Consider the following 19178-nt stretch of genomic DNA (forward strand, 5'->3'; position numbering starts at 1 on the left):
CTTCGGGTTGACTATAGTGTCCCTTTAATTTCTAAATAATTGCACAATTCTACTACTTGACTACAGTTGTAGAACACCTTGCATTTCCACTTGGACATCTAGTTATCTAGGCATTTTTATAAATTTAAACAAACAGTTTCTCAAAGCTGAAATAAACAGTTTCGCAAAGCTAATTTATGAATGTCACATATTGCAAATTCAATTCCAATGTTATTAACTTTCTGTAACAACAGAACAGTGTAGCTCACATTCCTTATGCTCAATATGAACTAGTCTACTTTCAACTAGCCCACCCCTAGCCTACACCTAGCTTAGCCTACTGTTCTACTTTCAACCAGCCTACCCCTAGCCTAGCTCTATTGATCTATTTTCAACCAGCCCACCCTAGCCTAGCCTCAGCCTAGCCCACTGTTCTACTTTCAACCAGCCCACCCTAGCCTAGCCTCAGCCTAGCCTACTGTTCTACTTTCAACCAGCCTACCCATAGCCTAACCTAATGATCTACTTTCAACAAACCCACCCCTAGACTAGCCTAAGCCTAGCCTACTGTTCTGCTTTCAACCAACCTACCCCTAGCCTAGCCTACTGATCTACTTTCAACCAGCCTACCCCCTTCTCTACCTTCATGTCTACCACATATGTTTTCTCTTGCAACATATAATGTAGAGTGTAACCTGTTTTCCAATTTGTGATTAATTCCACACCATGTGACTTCAAGAGGAGGATCCACAAGGACTTTCAAACATTTAAAAAGAAGGATTCCTGAGGCTATCATGCAGCTACTGAGGAAGCTCATAGAGTGAAACGCGTTTAGCTGATTATTCTGGACTTTTTATTGAACTTTTATTGGATCTTTTTACTTTCTAAGTACCCATTTATTTTGTTTTTAATGCATTGTTAATAAATGTATATTTACTATTTTATACTTTAGTCCAAAGTCCTTTCTAGCCATCAGGAACTCCATTGGGGAGAGTGCTATTCCCCCTCTAAAGTAGCACATTGTTTATCAACCTCAGAGCCGGGATTCCAGGGCTCTGCAGAAGGTGAGCACAACTATTTATATCTCATAATACCATTACAGTATGTGCAATTCTACACAGTTGTTTTTCTGCTTTTCTTCTCGTTGTATACTCCTGGAGGGATACTACCTGGGATAAAGGGGTGTGTTGCTGCCCTAAGAGCATAAAGGATCCTTTTACGGAGCCAATACCACATAGGCTCCTGTCCATGTGAGTGGTTTCAGTCATTACTTACTACCAATTATCCATTTTTGGAACATCTGCACTATATATGTTTTTGTTGTTTCTTGTTTTTTCGTTTCCTTTTATATGTACATTCAAGTTTTTCAAGACTGTCACTGTACCAAAGGGGTGAGTAAACCCCTCTACTGTTTAGAGCGCTCCACTTGTTTGGTATAATTTGTATACCTTATTTCTGTATATTTGTTTTTATTGTGGGTAAGGGGTATTCCACTTTTAGTGTTGAGCAGCTTTTACATTTTGGGCACTGTAAAGAAACACTTTCTATCTCTTTTATTGAGGTAGCCTCAGCCTAGCCTACTGATCTACTTTCAACCAGCCTACCCCTAGCCTAGCCTACTGATCTACTTTCAAACACCATAAACCTTCTTACCTCCCACTCCTACCTGTAAATATGCACTCATACTAGTAACCTAGGAACTGCAAGACTCTTACAAATTTTAAAGGGACAATCCAAGTACCAATAACAACCTGTGCTCTTTGCATAAGTTATGGTGCAAGGAGGTTTCCCATCACTGTCGCCCTGAACAAATGAGGAAACAACTAATGGTATTTGGAAATATCACTAAATGTAAGCCCATCCCCTCGGTGTTTTCACGAGTCTGTGTCACTGGAGTTAGCTAAGGTATACCCCTTTCTCTGACCATTGCTGTTTATGCACACACTACCTAAAATCCACATTACACCTGACATAAACTATGGTATGAATATAATTTCTGCCAAATGCTATCTGTGTGTCCGATAAAACATTGCACTCAAACACATATATGTATACTGTGTGTGATTGTACGGTAGCATTTACACACTTTAGAACTGCATTCAAAAACGGCATTCACATACATGCAAACACACATAGCCATATTTATGCATTCGCACATACACATGCATACACATATATCTATGTTCAATCACATACGCATTCCTACACACATATACACACAAGTGTATTTCACAGGCACACTTACACATACAAACATACATATATTTATCTGCAATAATATACCCTTTCAATATGCTTTCTAGTGGACACACTTTTGCACTGTATAGAGGATGCTTTAAGGTGATATATAGGGGCTGAATGGAGAAGGGTATGCAGCCAACGGTTGGCATAGAGTGCTTAAAAGGACCCCTAAGGTCACCCAGACCATTTAATATCAATAAAGTGGTCTGGGTGCAGTGGTCCTGCAATGTAAAAATATAGCCGTTTTGTAGAAACAGCAATGTTTACATGTTAGTGTTATATACACCTCAATTAGCTGTCCTTCAGACCGCCACTAGGTGCGCTTCTGCCTCCATAACCAAGTCAAACTCGGTTATCCAATAATTGTTTCTGCACATGCACACTAGCCTCCCAGGGCTTTCCTATGGGCAAGCACTGGATTGACTGAGATCATCTAATTTGATGATTTTATCTGTGGACAACCACAGCGAGAACAGTGCAGCATTGGAGTAAAGATAAGCAAATCTTGTGTTTTAAACCCTTCAATGCAGGGGAGGGGTGGATAAAGTAACACTATAGTGTTAAAATTCATGTCAGTACTCCTAAAGCTGTAGTGTTTCTTTAAGTGTATGCTCTGTGACCAGGTTAATAATTCCAGCTGCCTTGTGTAGGCCATAATGGTGGCGTTTAGGAAATGAGCAAAAGGATAGAAGCAAAGCAATGGGGCAGTAGAAGTAGTCTAGGAAAAGGATGCACAAATAGGCCAAAGAGGTCACTATATAAAGTTAAAGGACCACTATAGGCACCCAGACCACTTCAGCTCAACGAAGTGATCTGGGTGCCAGGTTCCCCTTTTTTAACCCTGCAGCTGAAAACATAGCAGTTAATCCAGCCTGGAGTGGCTGTTTCCCTGACTGCCACTAGAGGCATTCTGCGATTCGCACTAATTTGACGCTGGGCGTCCTAACGGACGTCCAGCGTCAAAAAAGATCCCCATAGGAAAGCATTGAGTAATACTTTCCTATGGGCGGGTTTGAATGTGCGCGCGCGCCTCTGGCTGCGCATGCGCATTTGTCTCCACTCAGAAGCTGACGTCGATGGAGGAGGAGAGGTCACCGGTGCAGAGTGAGCCCGGCACTGGATTAAGGCAAGCAAAAAAAATTGTTAATGAATTACTTATTCGCCACGGAATGGGGCCCTAGTCACTGTTTAGGTGACTAGGGCTCTATAGTGTTAGGAATACATATTTGTATTCCTAACGCTATAGTGTTCCTTTAAAAATAATTTAGTTATAATTTTAACATAGAAACACAGAATGTGACGGCAGATCAGAACCATTCTGCCTATCTAGTCTACCCAATTTTCTAAATACTTTCATTAGTCCCTGGCCTTATCTTATAGTTAGGATAGCCTTATGCCTATCCCACGCATGCTTAAACTCCTTCATTGTGTTAACCTCTACCACTTCAGCTGAAAGGCAATTCCATGCATCCACTACCCTCTCAGTAAAGTAATACTTCCTGATATTATTTTTAAACCTTTGCCCCTCTTATTTAAGACTATGTCACCTTGTTTGGTAGTTTTTCTTCTTTTAAATATAGTCTCCTCCTTTACTGTGTTGATTCCCTTTATGCATTTAAGATCCTTTAACTTGTCATTACTGGTCTGGGATACATTTCCTAGTTTTGGGCTGACCTTGTTCAGTTTCTATGAAGTTGGGGTATTTGCAGCAAATGCAAGACCTTCAATAGTGAATAGCTTTGATTTTAATTTTCTTTTGTATAGTCATATTAAATTAGCTACATGATCCATTAAACATTCGAGTCATCAACAGCCTGGAGTGTCCTTTTTAATAATCCGTACATGGTAAAAAAAAAACAAAAAAAACAGTATATGCTTTTTGAGCATGACCATATAAGTGCTTTTATGTATTATGTACAGATTTGACCTCAAAATTGCAAACTTCTGTGAAAATCTCTGTAATTGATCTAAACCTACATATCTGATCATCGCTAAAGGCAATTCAGCGGCCATTTTTATTTATTCTTTTCAGACCAATTATGGATCTGATAAAAAAATAAGTACAGAACAATTAATATCAAACAACAAAAAACAAACATAAAAATGCCCTGACGTGGTAAATTTATGTTAGTGTGAATTGTCGCAAATTCAAATAAAAAAATAGCTCAATTGGAAAAAATGATTTAATTATTGTTGTCAGACTATTCTAGCCTAAAATCTGAGATCCACTCTGATTTCCTCTAAATTATTGCAAAATGATCTTAGAATAGTCTACTGCTGATTTGGATATTAATGAGAAACCCTACATGGATTTACAACATCTCTACAAAAAACAAAATGTGTTAATGTTCACCCTAAGAGAAGCATTTTCTATGTTCACTGTCAGCTGTGAGGTATTCATATATATTTTAGAAAGTAATTTTTAGCACTTGCTGCAGTGCCCATGTGATTTTATATTTTCACTCAACGGATTCCATTACTATCTTCCACATATATCCAGCATGTTCAGAACTTTAATCATATACTTACAGTCACCCAGACTACTTCATCTCATTGAAGTGGTCTGGATGCAGTGCCCCTGTCCCACTTAGTCCTGCAATTTAAATTAGAGAGAAACTGCAATAATTACCTTGCAGGACTAAAACTGCCACTACAGGCACTTCCTGGATTCTACTGGACTTTGAGTCCCTTAAATGACGCTAGACATCTTCACGCTCTGCATTGGGACATCCAGAGTCAGTAAAATCCCTATAGGATTTCCTATGTGTAGGACCTTATACGCTTATGGTGCTCGCCGCACATGCGCATAAGGGCCCTCGTCGAAAGATGTCTCCCTGGGCACTGGAACCGATGAGTAAATAAAGGGTTTTTAACCCTTTACATACTGGGGTTGTGGAAGTATTTTTTATCTGTGTTTTATGAATACAGATCTGTATTGCTAACACTATAGTATTCCTTTAATTTAAAGGCTAATTTACTTTGAATCTGGTATTCACTAATAGGGATATTTGCATAAAGGGTACTCTGCTGCCCAAATACAATAACATAAATGGAAATCAATGTTTAATAGATATATTCCCATTGAAAATATGCATGCATTTTAATCATTAATTTCTTTCATTGGAGTTATATCTAAAAACAACTTGCAGATCTCTTGTCTGCAACCTTTGCAAGCCCTCCCCTTCCTCCCTAGCTGAAACTTTATGTGGCTGTCCAATCACAAACTTCCTAATGTACCTCAATGAGAAGGCTTTGCAATGCTGCTGCTCTTGGCAATTGTCTGCCTCTTGAGTTTAGCTCCACTGACTTAACAAACCCAGGAAGTAACAGGACCTGTTGTCTAAATGACAGCGAGGGGAGTGTAATAAGGTTGATTTATAAAAGTACCAATTTCTATTAAAATCTACACTTTTTGTAAAATAAAAAAGAGAACTCTCTCTTCTGCTGTGAATTTAAAATGTAAGGCTAAGATAGCTTGGGGTAAGATTTAAATAACCATCTTATATTGCATACTTACAAAACACAAATCACTTACAATTTTATATAAAACCAAGATGCACAGTATAAAGTACCTTAAAGGGACACTATAGTCACCAAAACAACATAGCTTAATGAAGCAGTTTTGGTTTATAGATCAAGCATCTGGAGTCTCACTGCTCAATTTTCTGGAAAATTAAGTCATTAATTCAAAGGAGTTAAATAATTTTTGTTTCTGTTTATGCAGACCTAGCCACACCTCCTCTGCCTTTAATGGACACAGACTCCATGAAAACAAAATGGTTTAATTTTCAATCAGGTGTAACTTACTTTAAAAGTTTTTATCTCCTGCTCTGTAGGCCTAGCAAGCTATTAACAGAATAGGAGATAAGAAATTCTAAATTAAATAGAATGTGCAATAAAGGAAGTGTGAATATTAGATGACTCTTAACAGGAAGTGTTAAGGAAGGCTGTGCAAGTCACGTGCAGGGAGGTGTGCCTAGGGTTGTATGAACAAAGTGATTTAACTCCTAAATAGTAGAAAATCGAGCAGTGAGACTGCAGGGGCAAGATCTATAAACCAAAACTGCTTAATTAAAATATGTTGGTTTTTTTTTTGGTGACTATAGTGTCCCTTTAAAGAGCTAAGCTCTGAAAGCTATATTTTGAGATGCACAGTAATTTAAGATTTGTGTCCATCTGCAACTATAATTTTAATTAAATTCAGGTATGCTAATTTTCTAATTGTACAGCAAACAATTCTGTAATGTTATAAAATCTATCAGTCTAAATCAGATTTTGCAACTTTAAATGGATTGCGTACATTATTTACTTAAAAATAAATCTCAAACCAACATGTTTACTTTCTGTGAACAACAGCTGTGCAATCTATTTTTTTGTAACTATATTGTTACAGTTTTGAATGTTTTGAGGGGAATTCAATTTCTGACAGATCTCTAGGAATAAAAAAAAGACCCATAGGCATTATGCCAAATCAGATGCTGCATTGTATCGGCCACAAAAGTCCTAGCCCTGCAGATGTATACATGATAGTACATAGCTCTGGTACTGCCAATGAAACAATATTTTAAGATACTGTGCAGTAACAAAGCTTCACTTTCAATGCACACAAAATAGTAAGTGCCACTTCTCCCTACTTGTGCGCCTCTGTCAACGGTTGTTTTTTATTTACTTTATTGACAATGCCCTTCTATGTGCATTTTGTTTCATTCATACAACCCTCTTGTTGTTACATTGATTTATATATTGTCAGTACACTCAAGGCACTCGAAGGCCCAAAATCTGAGGTTAAATAGTCTCACTATAGCACAATTGAAGCATTTTTCAAAATTAGCACTTTGTCTCTAATTTCTGCAATTTCATTTTAATTTCATTACAAATCAATAATTTGAATCATTTTTCTTTAAGCTTTTTTATTGAAAACATTCCATTATATCACTACACCTAATGCTCTTTGTTTCTTGTCTAAATTATGAACTGTTTTTTAATGCCCTATTCCCCCAGGAAGTTCTGTATTTTTCGATCAGACTCCCGCAACGTCATTATTTGAGATACACATGTACAAGAAAGTCAAGGTTTTTTTATTCATTAAAAATATGGAAGGAAAATGTTAATGCAAAAGAATGGAAGCTCGGGGCGGGGCCCAACCATCATGGCGACCAGACGTGCATCTCGAGAGCTCCCGCTCACATCAGATACAATAAGCGACATAAGGCTACTTCCAAAAAAACAAACAGCGGTACTGTTTAATCGCCATCACCTCGCAACAGAGGGCATGCAGGGGGACGATGTGAGACCCGCTCGAAACCCGCAGACACCGGGACAGACAGTGCGGCCTAGCACACCACGGGTGGGGGAGGCGGCCGCTCTCCCAACCCGGAGGCACTCTGCAACGCACAACGCGAGCAAGCCCCGTCACCCCCCCCCTCTGGACCGGTGGGGGAGATCCCGGTCTACCAAGCGGAGGCTACCCCAGGCGGGCTGAAGCAACACAGACCGCCTCGGGGGTAACGAGGGAGCGCAAAGCTTCAACCAAGATGGCCGACGCTGCAGAGGCAGAACGCCCCACTGAGGCTGCATACGACATCCAAGCCAGGCTGAACCAGCACTTTGAGAGGTTCTGGAGAGAGCTGGAGCGCAGGCTACATCGACGAGCCCCACTACACAAAGCTAGCCCTCCAGGGCAGAAACAGCGACTACACAGCCGACTAAAGGCTCCACGCCCAGCGGGCCGACTGGCTCCACGAAGACGGAAGGGGCCACTGGAGACGCCTGGGGTTCAACAGCGGCAAAAAACGCGGTCTATGCACCGACCAAACCAGCCACCGGGTTACCCACAAACGTGGCCCAAACAAGCCATTACAAGCGAGCTACATGGACAGACCTACCAGCGACCTCCCGGCTCTCCATACACACGGAGACGCACTCTTGGACACAGCCTGCAACCCACGATACCCACTACACAACGACGACGCCACCAACACGCAGCAGGAGGCAAACTGATCAGTGAAGCAAAAGTGCGGGACTATGCTGGAGACTGGGTCTGGTGGAGTTGCTTTGTGGAGACCCAGTCCCCTGCTAAACCTCTGGACAGGCTACGCAGACCAGTAGGCATTGGGTAATCACCCCCCTTAATGTAGGCCTTACTCTTATTAGACCGCCTGGCGGCCTGATCCACGCAGAGTAACTTCCCCAATACCCCTTCTTAATCATTAATGCTCCAGAGCGACATTTCATTACGGTCTCCTAAAATGTTAAGCTATATGTCAGTTCTGACAGACCAGCTCAGACTGTAAATGTCTATTTCTTTTCCTGTTTATTTACGACCCATCCATGGGTTACAGTTAGACCTAGCCAGGATGAAACAGTTCAAATGTTATTTCAGGGTATTCACTATAACTTTAGCGAAGATATACTCCGTTATCACTGTTGTCGTCAGCGACCTTTTCATAAGCACTGGGACTTTTTGGCTGTGGGACCCGCATGGGAATAAGCCGAATCGCATAAAACAGCCTGGATACCTGTGGGGTATAATGTTGTGCAAATTTTATTTAACCTTATCACCTTTCTTTGTATACCCTATAATGTGCCCTAGCCTTAGCTTAACTCTCATATCGTTTAAGCGTACTAAAGTAGCGTGAATATCTAGCCTAGCATGCTCATACCTAAAGATTGACCACTGCAGATCCATAGCCTGTCAACTACATGTAATAACATGTCTCCTAGTTATTTAGACCTATTCATATGTGTTAAAAGCAAAACTCTAGAATGTTACTGTTTTTCTATTGTAATCTCAATCTACGTTTAAGCCTGTTTACCATGTAATATCCAAAAAAAAAAAAGTGCTTTGTCTATCTAATACCCTCTGTAACAAATGTTTAGCACTCAACGTATGGAATGCCGTTGGGGTACCATATGCAAGCCTGTAACCATTATAAGCACTGCAAAAATAAAGAATTAAAAAAAAAAAAAAAAAAAAAAAGAATGGAAGCTGTGTTTTCATTCACATATTCGAGTCATTTTCATTCGTATATTAAATGAATGAATGAAACCTAGTGAGTACTTCTATTGGTCACGCAATGCAGTTACTGCATAATTCACATATAGACCTACACAGGGAAATGTACAGGACTGACTGACAGACCCCAGACTTTCCCTAGAATAGAGATAGTCACTAGAGGAGAATCAAAAGCTGCATATTTGCTGCAAAAAAGGTATATCAAGGGTAAGTCCCTTTATCTCTGTAATGCAGTGGGTTTTAACACTTGGGACAGGGGGCCATATGCTATTTCAGTAGATTTCCAAAATGAGCACAAGTATAAATTGCATATTGTTGCAACTCTGACTTCCCTAGAGCGACAGAGTCCATTTGACAGCAGGAAGATTTTGTATGTACAGTATTTAAAGGGACTCTCCAGTGCCAGGAAAACATATCCGTTTTCCTGTCACTGCAGAATTCTGCAGTTAAGGGGTTAAAACCCCTTCAGTGACTTACCTGAATCCAATGCCGATGGTGCTGGGTAAGGCTCTGCCCACGCTCCTCCCCCGCTGAAATCAGCTGGTGGGGGAGACCTAATGCGCATGCGCGGCAATTGCCGCGCGCGTGCGCATTAGACCTCCCCATAGGAAAGCATTATTCAATGCTTTCCTATGGGGATTCCGGCGACTACTATACGTCATTGCCATCTAATAGAGTTTTATTTTTTTACATTTTGCTAAACATAGGACCTGAATATCTATAGTGGTAACATTGTGAGTCCTGGTACCAGTTCTTTGTACCAGTTCTCATTTTTTTTTATATTTGTACTTCAGGGTTATGCCCTGGTTATCCACATAGCCCCCTTCTTAACGCAACAGGTGTGAGACATTTTCTGCCCTGCACCTGATGTGCGTTTTTTCTAAATATACCTCAACCTGTCCCTCGTGGGCACCACCATCTCTATCGCTCTGCTACTTCAACACCCAACACAACATTAAGGTCTATGGAGGATCCATAGGGTCGTCGAAAGACTCAGCCAATTCCCTCCAGCCGTGACAGCAGTTGGGATTGACACTTAGACTCCTCCCTGAGTCTAAGAAAGTCAGGCGGAGGAGAAATACAGAGACAAAGCAGTCCCTACTTTGTCTCAGTATATCTCTTGACTAGGTTGGAATTTAACGGAAATCCTCACACAGTTAAAATGAGGACTTCATAAAGACTCTATGTTGGGGTGTGGGGGGCGTGGGGGCGGGAGGATAACAGTGCCGCTTTAACTAACAAAGGAATTGAAAATTTTAGGCCCAAAATAAAAAAGGTGGACAAATAGCTGGAGTTAAAGAATGTTCCAAACTTGATTATTTTGAACTAACTGAGTATTTCTCTACAACTCTTAATTTAGTTAATAGAGCTCTTAAACGGTAATATGAATTGTCAGACCAAAATAGTCAAACTGAAAGCATAAGTAGTTTAAAAAGGTTTTTTTGGCCCCAAAATGTGAAATTCACTGATAATTCACATTATTAACCCAAATGTTCACATTCTAGTGAGTAACCCTGCTAGCATGTAATTCCCTACCATTTCTGCTGGAAGCTTATTCCAGATAGCCACTACTTTATCTTACTGCTTTATTTCATGTTACCTAAAATGTGGATACATTTCGTACACTGCTCACTCTCTTGTTTCCTGCCTAAAACAAATAATATACTACGCTTTTCCAGAGCATCTAATACTCACTTTTCTTGCTCACTGATCCTATTATGCACACCACCCTGAAGGTCAGAATTAGATCTCTAATTTATTTCCAAACACCAGGACAGGGATCTTTAAAGTCTTAACCCTTTGGGTGCCAAGCTATGTTGGGCATATCTCTGGTGCTCAAAGGGTCAAAACATAGCTACTCAAATAGTGTCCAGAACATCTTCCACTTTGTCACTGATCTGTTTCTTTATTCTTGTGCCATTCCTGCGTTTTCACTAATCTACAGACATTTTATTATTATTATTATTATTATTGCCATTTATATAGCGTCAACAGATTCTGTAGCGCTTTACAATATTATGAGAGGGGATTTAACTATAAATAGGACAATTACAAATAAACTTACAGGAACAATAGGTTGAAGAGGACCCTGCTCAATCGAGCTTACATCTCCTGTACTGCCCTGTCTCCCGGTCTTTTGTTAGCAGACAACCCCCCATCCAACAGAATTTTAAGTGCTTTTTTGAAAAAAAAAAAAAAAAATCACTTTTCTTTAGCAATGTAATATTTTTCATCACGAAGGCAATTTAAGGGCAGCCTACTGCGAGAATTACAGTGCATCTTAACATTGTTCATGATTATATTTATTTGCTATACAACACATGGTGTAACCAACATTCCTCCTTTGGTCACAGTTTCCGGCACCTTTCTCATGAATAATAAATACAATGTAATGGCAATCGTGTTCAAATGGCAAATTGCTTAGTTCTGATACTACATCATTTTTTTTTTTTTTAATTGACATAGGCAGGATTGAACAGATGTGTTTCCATGCTTGTTATGGACTACACATCCCATAATCCTCTACCAATAATGAAAGACCAGACTGTAATAATACATCCCTAGATAATATAGTCATTTTTGGTGCATTTTGTACAGAGATAGGGTCTGAAGGCAATTGCCTTTCTCTTGTTTAAAGGTGTAAATCAGCGGCCTAATTGGTGGGAGTAATACTACTACCAGTCCTCTCAGGCTAGCAAAAGAATTTTAGTAATTGGTATTTTGTACATCTTTGATCCAATTCTAAAGTGTCATATCATCATTTGCTTTCTCAGTAAAATATATTTATGTAAAAGGCCACAGGATCTACTGTCATCTCCTGTTATAAGGGTCTGCGAGCAGTAACAATCTTTCAGTATACCATTTGGTAACAGTGATCAGCTATGTTAATGGTCTGGGTGCAGTGTATATTGCTCAGTATAATACTGTGGGAAAATTGACTGTCTCTCTTTCTGTGTAAGCAGTCTATTTCCAGCTGTTAACAATGTCTATCTCGCAATGTAGGAGTCTGGAAACAATGACAATTTCTCAATGGAAGGGCCTAAGAGCAGATTGTATCTTTCTATTCAAAGATATGGGAAGAACAATCATATCTTACTATAAGGTCTGGGAACAGTGGCCATTTCTCAGTATCAGTGTTTAGAGGTAGTCATCGTTATAAAGGAACAGGAACAAACCATATGTATGAGTCTAAAAAAAGCAGCCATGTCTCTGTATAACAACATGGAAGGAGTGACCATTTCCTAATACAAGGCTTCAAGCGCATTGACCATATCTCTGTATAAGGATCTGGAAGCAGTGACCATATCTCTGTATAAGGACCCGGGAGCAGTGATCATGTCTCTGTATTAGGACCTGGGAGCAGTGACCATGTCTCTGTATAAGGACCTGGGAGCAGTGACCATGTCTCTGTATAAGGACCTGGGAGCAGTGACTGTCTCTCACTGTGTGGTCACAGGAGCAGAGGCCATCTCTCAATATAATGACATGAGCGCAAAAGCCATTTATCACTATAAGAATGTGGAAGCAACAATTTTGCAATATAAAGCTCTGATAGCAATGACTATTCCTCAATATAAGGGCCAGAGCAGGGTCCATTTTTCAAGAAAAGGGTGGGAGCAATGACAGTGTCATAATATATAGGTCTCAAAGCAAGGTCATTACTTAGTACAAAGGTCTGTGAGTAATGACCCTCTCTCGATATATGGGTTTGAGAGCTGAGACCATTTTTAATATATGAGGATTTTGGAGCAGTGACCATCTAGTAATATGAGGGTTTGGGAGTAGTGATAACTCAGTGACAATCTCACAATATAAGGGTCTGGCAGTAATAAATAATTCTCAGTATAAAGGTCTGGAAGCCATGGCCATCTCCTAATTTAATGCTTGGGGGTAATATGTGGATAGGGGTTGGAAGCAGTGATCATCTCTTGATTGTTTGAAAGCAGTAATTGCTTGCAGTATAAGAGTTTTGGAGCAATGGTTCTGTATTAGAATGCAAGTCTGGTAAGAGTGATAATCAGCCAATATAAGGGCCATCCATATACCAGTGATTGTCTCAATATAAAGCCTGGGAGCAATTGGGTTTATCTCAAAAGAAGTGACTGTGAGTATTGACCATCTCTCATTGTGAGAGTCTGGAAAAGGACATAATCTCTCAGTACAAGTCACCATGTCTCAGTATACGTGTCTGGAGAAGGGCAAAATCTCTAAGTACAAGTCACCATGTCTCTGTATAAGAGTCTGGTAGCAGTCATTATATGAGTGTATTCAATATCTGGACTCTTTATCAGTATATAGGAGTGTATGGCAGAACAATCTTTCAGGATCTGAGTCCAAGTGTTTTAGAACATAGATCACCCCTTTTTACAAAGGTTCTAGACCAAGTGTTTTGGGGCATAGATCTCACCGTTTCTAAAGGTTCTAGTCCAAGTGTTTTAGAACATAAATCACCACTTTTTATGAAAGTTCTAGACCAAGTGTTTAACAGCATAGAACGTACCTTTTTACAAAGGTTCCTGACCAAGTGTTTTAGAACATAGATCACCCCTTTTTACAAAGGTTCTAGACCAAATGTTTTAGAACATAGATCACCCCTTTTTACAAAGGTTCTAGACCAAATGTTTTAGAACATAGATCACCCCGTTTTATAAAGGTTCCAGACCAAGTGTTTTAGACCATAGATCACCCCTTTTTATATAGCTTCTAGACCAGAGTGGACCTCTTGATGTAGAGCTCTAACTGTTGTTGCCATTTCTCATTCTAAGGCTATGGAAGAGGGAAAACACCCATACAGTAACCTATGGGACCACAACTCAAAACCAAATGCCAAGTCTTTCCACCCCATCGCTCCAGCTTCCTTCCTCTTTTCCTGCATCAATCCTCCCACTCTTCAAAGGTCTCCTTCTCTTTTCCCTCTTCTTTTCCTCCACTGTCTCACACCCACCCTTTCTCCTTCCTTCTCCATCCTCCCCCTCTCTCCCTCCTCTCTCCTCATCTCTCTCACACACCCTGTGCAGTCTTTGCAAATTAGACAGTCCTCTACTAACCAGCCCTTTAACCTGAATTTTGTGCACGGCTCATCGCACTCCTTTAGCCCTAAAAAAAAACATCTCCCTAAATGTAGCCACCCCCCCCCCCTTTTTTTCCTGCTTCACAACTGCAGTAACAACCCAGAGCAAAATGTCATTCCAAATTCTAACTCCCCACTCTTTCATATCTCCTCCTTACCCCCTGCTGCCCCTCCCCCAAATAGCAGATTTAACCTCTTCCATGACGGAAGTGGAATGGACTTCTGGCAAAAAAGAAGTTAACATGATGCCGGCTGCTTAAACAAAATTCCTACAAGCATCCTATAAATGTTTAATTGCAACCACTAGCCACTTTAGGGACACATAATAAATAGGAGCATCAATTCAAAAGGTTTCCTGGAAGGAGGGGAGGTTGGGAATGAGGTGTTGTGGTGGCGACGATGAAGTGAGAGGAAAGGAAGGGGGGGGGGGGGGGTTGAGATCTATCAGGGTAAATTCATGGGTTTTCATTTTCTCCTGACTGGGGAGGGACAGCATATTCTATTCTGTGCAATGTTTCTCTGCAGATTATGTTAAGAGGCAGGCTTGGCTGAAGAGAGGCTCAGCGGATGCGCTATGCGTGCTTAATGCGTCAAACTACCCTCATCGCTCAATGGAGGCACTTAGCAATTCAGAGCATGTCCCATCACAGCCCTGCTCGAAAGGAGGATGGGCCAAAGTATCCCATAGGCTGACAGGCTGGGCTGGTGTCTGTGTGCGTCTGTCTTATGAGGCTGATATGACATTAGGAATATGTGTGTGATATTTGTATGTGATTGATTAGATGTACAAGTGATAGATTATGTATATAAATATGTCAGTGTGTTGTGTCTGCCATTCGTTTTTTTTTTTACATAGATGTACAGTGAATCGATATTATGTGTATGCGTGTGTGTCTATGTATGTATATCACAGCTTGTGTGTGTGTATATATATATTCTATAGTAAATAAATATATATATATATATATATATATAGCAAATATTGTATGTAACATATAAATACATAAGACAAATATGAATTAAAAACAAATATGTCTGCACTGTCCTAGGCTTGTGTGTTGTGTGATTGTATTTGGAATATGTGTGGTAGCTGTGCAACAAGCTATATGAGTGTATGTGTGTCTTTGTACTGCAATGCTGCCTATCTGTTTTTAAGAGCTAAAGCCCTGCAAAAAAATGTTACTGTGTGCATCTTGTGTCCAGTGTGCAAACACGTGTTCCCTTCTAAATATTTTATAATGGGATATATTTTAGATATTTTTATATTTTATTTATAAAAATTCTGTTAGCCCAATAAAAAAGGTATTACAAGATACATATTTTATCTTTTTTTTTTCATTTATATTTTATAATAGTTTATAATATCTAATTATGTATTTGACAAACTATATAATTATCTGTGTTGAGTGTAACTTTAATACACATCTAATGTGTGTGTGTTTCTACTATCCCCTAGAATTACATATGTAATGTATATTCTTGGGTGTTTGATAAATAATGTATTATTTTATTGGTGCAGTTGTTGTGCTGTATATGTTTGGTGGAAACAGGTGATTAGTGGTATGTGTGCATATCATGTGAACCCATTTATATTTATTGAATAACCGGTGGATATGTGCAACTTGCATTGAACATACCTGTTGTGTCAGTTAGTCGATTGTGATTCACACAGCCATATTCAGTGACATTACGTAAGCCTCTATGTGCTTGTGAAATGAATGCAATGTACAGATTTGTGTTAGTCCTCCTTGCAAGCTTTAGTTAGTGTCAGTTTCGAGTCATGCGAGTGTATGCTTGTGTGAATAATTACTGTGTTGTGTTTATTTATTTTGTGATTTTTTTTAACATGTAAGAATGTGTGATGCATGTATTATGTGCTTAGAGATTAGTGTTTGTATTTTTAATGGACTATAAAGACATGTGAAAATTTAAATGTCTGTTGTTTAATAAGATACCTGTATCAGTATGTTTCTTGTAATTGTCATAGAATATAAGACTGTTATATACATGAGTGTATGGGTCTGTATATTATTCTATTTTTCAATATGATTTCATTAAGTTCACATGAGTGAACGTTGCATATTTAGGACTGTGAATGTGTGTTTGTTATAGAGTGTCTGTTAAATATAATTTGGTAGTGAGTGTGTGGTAATAGTGAATGTGTGGCAAGTGTGAATGTATGAAGTGTGTTTGTCTGTGACTATCAGACTCTAATTAAACAAGTGTGCAATAGGAAAATGTGTATGTGTGTGGGAGGTGTAACTAGTGTGTTGCTTGCAGTACCTTTGTGAGCATATGTGCCTAAACTTTGTGTAAGCGAGGTCTGGACTCTACATATGGTGTTTTGCGTGTGTACTTGGCATACTATATGTGTTGTGTGTGTGTGTGTCTAAGTATACGTGCATGGACATGTGTGGTAACAATCTGTTTCTAACACAGCCTGGCATATCCACAGTACACACTCAGGGGCACATTTACACAAAATATCACACAAATAAATCTGCACAGAAAATGTACGGATTATAAATTGTAGCACATTGACCATAATGTTAACCAAACTTGTGTTATATGCCTTGTAGAGAAGGAACACTGTGTGTGTGTGTCTTCATTCAGAACTCAGCATCGAGTATACATCCCATACAGCTTAAAGATAACACGCTATATGCATAGATGTACACTTGATTTTATTGCATTCCTTTTTGAAATGTTAGGTGTATATAGTACACAGACATTACGGCAAACAATAGATAGATAGATAAATATAAGAGTAGGTCTGATACAGTGCAAACACTGTGTGTATGTGTGTGTACACTGTATGTTGTAAGGTTGGATTGCTGACCTGCAGTGATTGAAGAGGGGAGATGTGGGGGAGGGGGTGGGTGGTCTGTGTACCACTATACTAATCATTCTGTTACCTCGCTCCGCCTGGCACACAATATTCATCCCCCCTTTCAAGTGGGCTGTGATTAACCCTTTAGCACGCACATCAATGGCTCTGCAGGAGCCCCTGGCATTGGACAGGGTTAAAGGAGGGGCAGCATTAGCTTGCAGTCTACCAGTGATGATCCAGTCACAATTAACCCCTGCAGCAATACAGAGACCAGATATGGAGTGTGCTCTAGTGACAGGCCTCTGAATTAATTCTGCCACCCATAAATGCCAGGCAAAGGGGAAAACACCAGCACTACTTACTGCCATTCAGGTGCTAACTGGTATACAAAGCCAGTGTCAGAGAACTGGGAGCTCTATTAAATAACCTAAATGACCTTTTATTTATGTACAGGAAGTGATAGGATTATAGGAATGAAACCCCATTTTTAACCTCTACAGTGCCATGAAGGCCTACGCCAATTAAGATGTAAGGGTCAAACTCTACCAGCCATGCACCAAGTACATGAATGATTCATAAGTAAATCCTATAGGTGAAGCAAAAAAAAAAAAAAAAAACAATGAACCTAAATCAACATCAACAATATGCATACCTACCATAAATGAAGCTATTTGCAGCCTCAGATTTGCATACAGATTCATCTAGGTTGCTGTAGGCCAGTATAGCACTTGCCTGATTCATATTGATTATTTTTTTAATCAGTAACATTTAGCATTCATTTACATATTAGGGGGCAACCAGACCAGGAATTGCTTCAGAAGCCCTTCTGGATGCATTGCCCTGTTATATTATTTATAAGTATAAAGAATCATCCACTAGACTCAGTACAGGAGAGAGAGCACACATAGTAATTTAAACCACACACCTTTTACTACAGTCTGTGTCCTACTGCTTCCATCTTAACAAAATCTATCATTCACATCATCACCATGAATGCCTGCAAGTGGAGCAGTCTCTCCTCAATCACCCTCCCTCACCCCCTCCAGTTTATTAGCTCAGTCTAGCCACCCCTTGTTTAAAAAAATGAAATGATAAGATGGAGGAATATGTAGTTTTCTGATTCAGGAGAGAGGGAGGGGAGCAGGGGATCAGAGGAGGAGGGGGAGAAATGCAAGATAAGAAAGGGTCTGATCCAGTCACAAATATACCTTCAAGGCAACATGTTCTCCACAATCCAGAATGGGTCATGACTTCTTCATTCTTTTTGCTTGTTTCATTTTCGCTTATGGATTTGCTCTTGCAGACCCCTCTAGAGTATAGCCAGTAGTCTGTACCAACAGCAATTGTCATCAAACTAAATGCTGCAAATGCCCCCACAGTGGTTAAAAGCATCTGAACACCTCTATCAAACAGACCCATAGTTCTTCATTCTATAGACATCCGACAATCTTCTGGATTGGGGTGATGGGATCTGGAGATTGAGGGGTGGGGGGTTTCTTTTTTTTTTTTTTTCTTTTTTTTAGCTAGGAATGATGTTGGACCTTGCCAAAAAAAATGAGGTATCCGGTTAAAAAAATACCCAAAGTAAAGCTGGAAGCCTTGGGGATGGAGAGCTTCTTGTCCATCAGATCATGTCCAAAACACAGGTAGCAAAAATAATAATAATATTAAATACTAATAATAAAAAAGATACACAGTAGTACAAGACAGACACACACACACAGGAAAGCAGCAACAGCAGCAGCAGCAGCAGCAGTATTAAGACACAGAGATGGTATAATCTCTCTCTCTCTCTCTAATCCCTTTTCCTAAAATTCTGATCTTCAGTTTCCATAAGTGATGGCTAATTGGGAAGCTGTGTGCAGCAGGAATAAAAATGCAGCATCTTCATCACCAACCTGCAGCATCTGGACCAAAGCAGGGGTAGATTATAGGGTTAGGAATACAGCTTTTCCTTGCCTTATTTTGCTCTGCAGCCTGCGCCATGTAAATGGGAAAAAAAAATCCAGGTTTTTCTTTTTCTTGTTCTTCTGCTCCTGATA

At 39.7% G+C, this 19178-nt stretch overlaps 1 protein-coding gene across 1 annotated transcript in view; it reads right to left on the reverse strand.

The window, feature by feature from the left end:
• CACNG2 (calcium voltage-gated channel auxiliary subunit gamma 2) overlaps nucleotides 1-18796 on the reverse strand; it is a 100358-nt gene extending 81562 nt beyond the window's left edge. Inside the window, exon 1 of the mRNA XM_063427447.1 lies at nucleotides 18345-18796. Within this exon, the coding sequence (XP_063283517.1) occupies nucleotides 18345-18555 (211 nt within the window). The 5' untranslated portion in view covers nucleotides 18556-18796. The remainder of the gene's footprint in view (nucleotides 1-18344) is intronic.
• Between the last annotated feature and the right edge of the window lie 382 nt (nucleotides 18797-19178).

Source organism: Pelobates fuscus, chromosome 7 (genome assembly GCF_036172605.1).
Source record: "Pelobates fuscus isolate aPelFus1 chromosome 7, aPelFus1.pri, whole genome shotgun sequence".
Classification (NCBI taxonomy): Eukaryota; Metazoa; Chordata; class Amphibia; order Anura; family Pelobatidae; genus Pelobates; species Pelobates fuscus.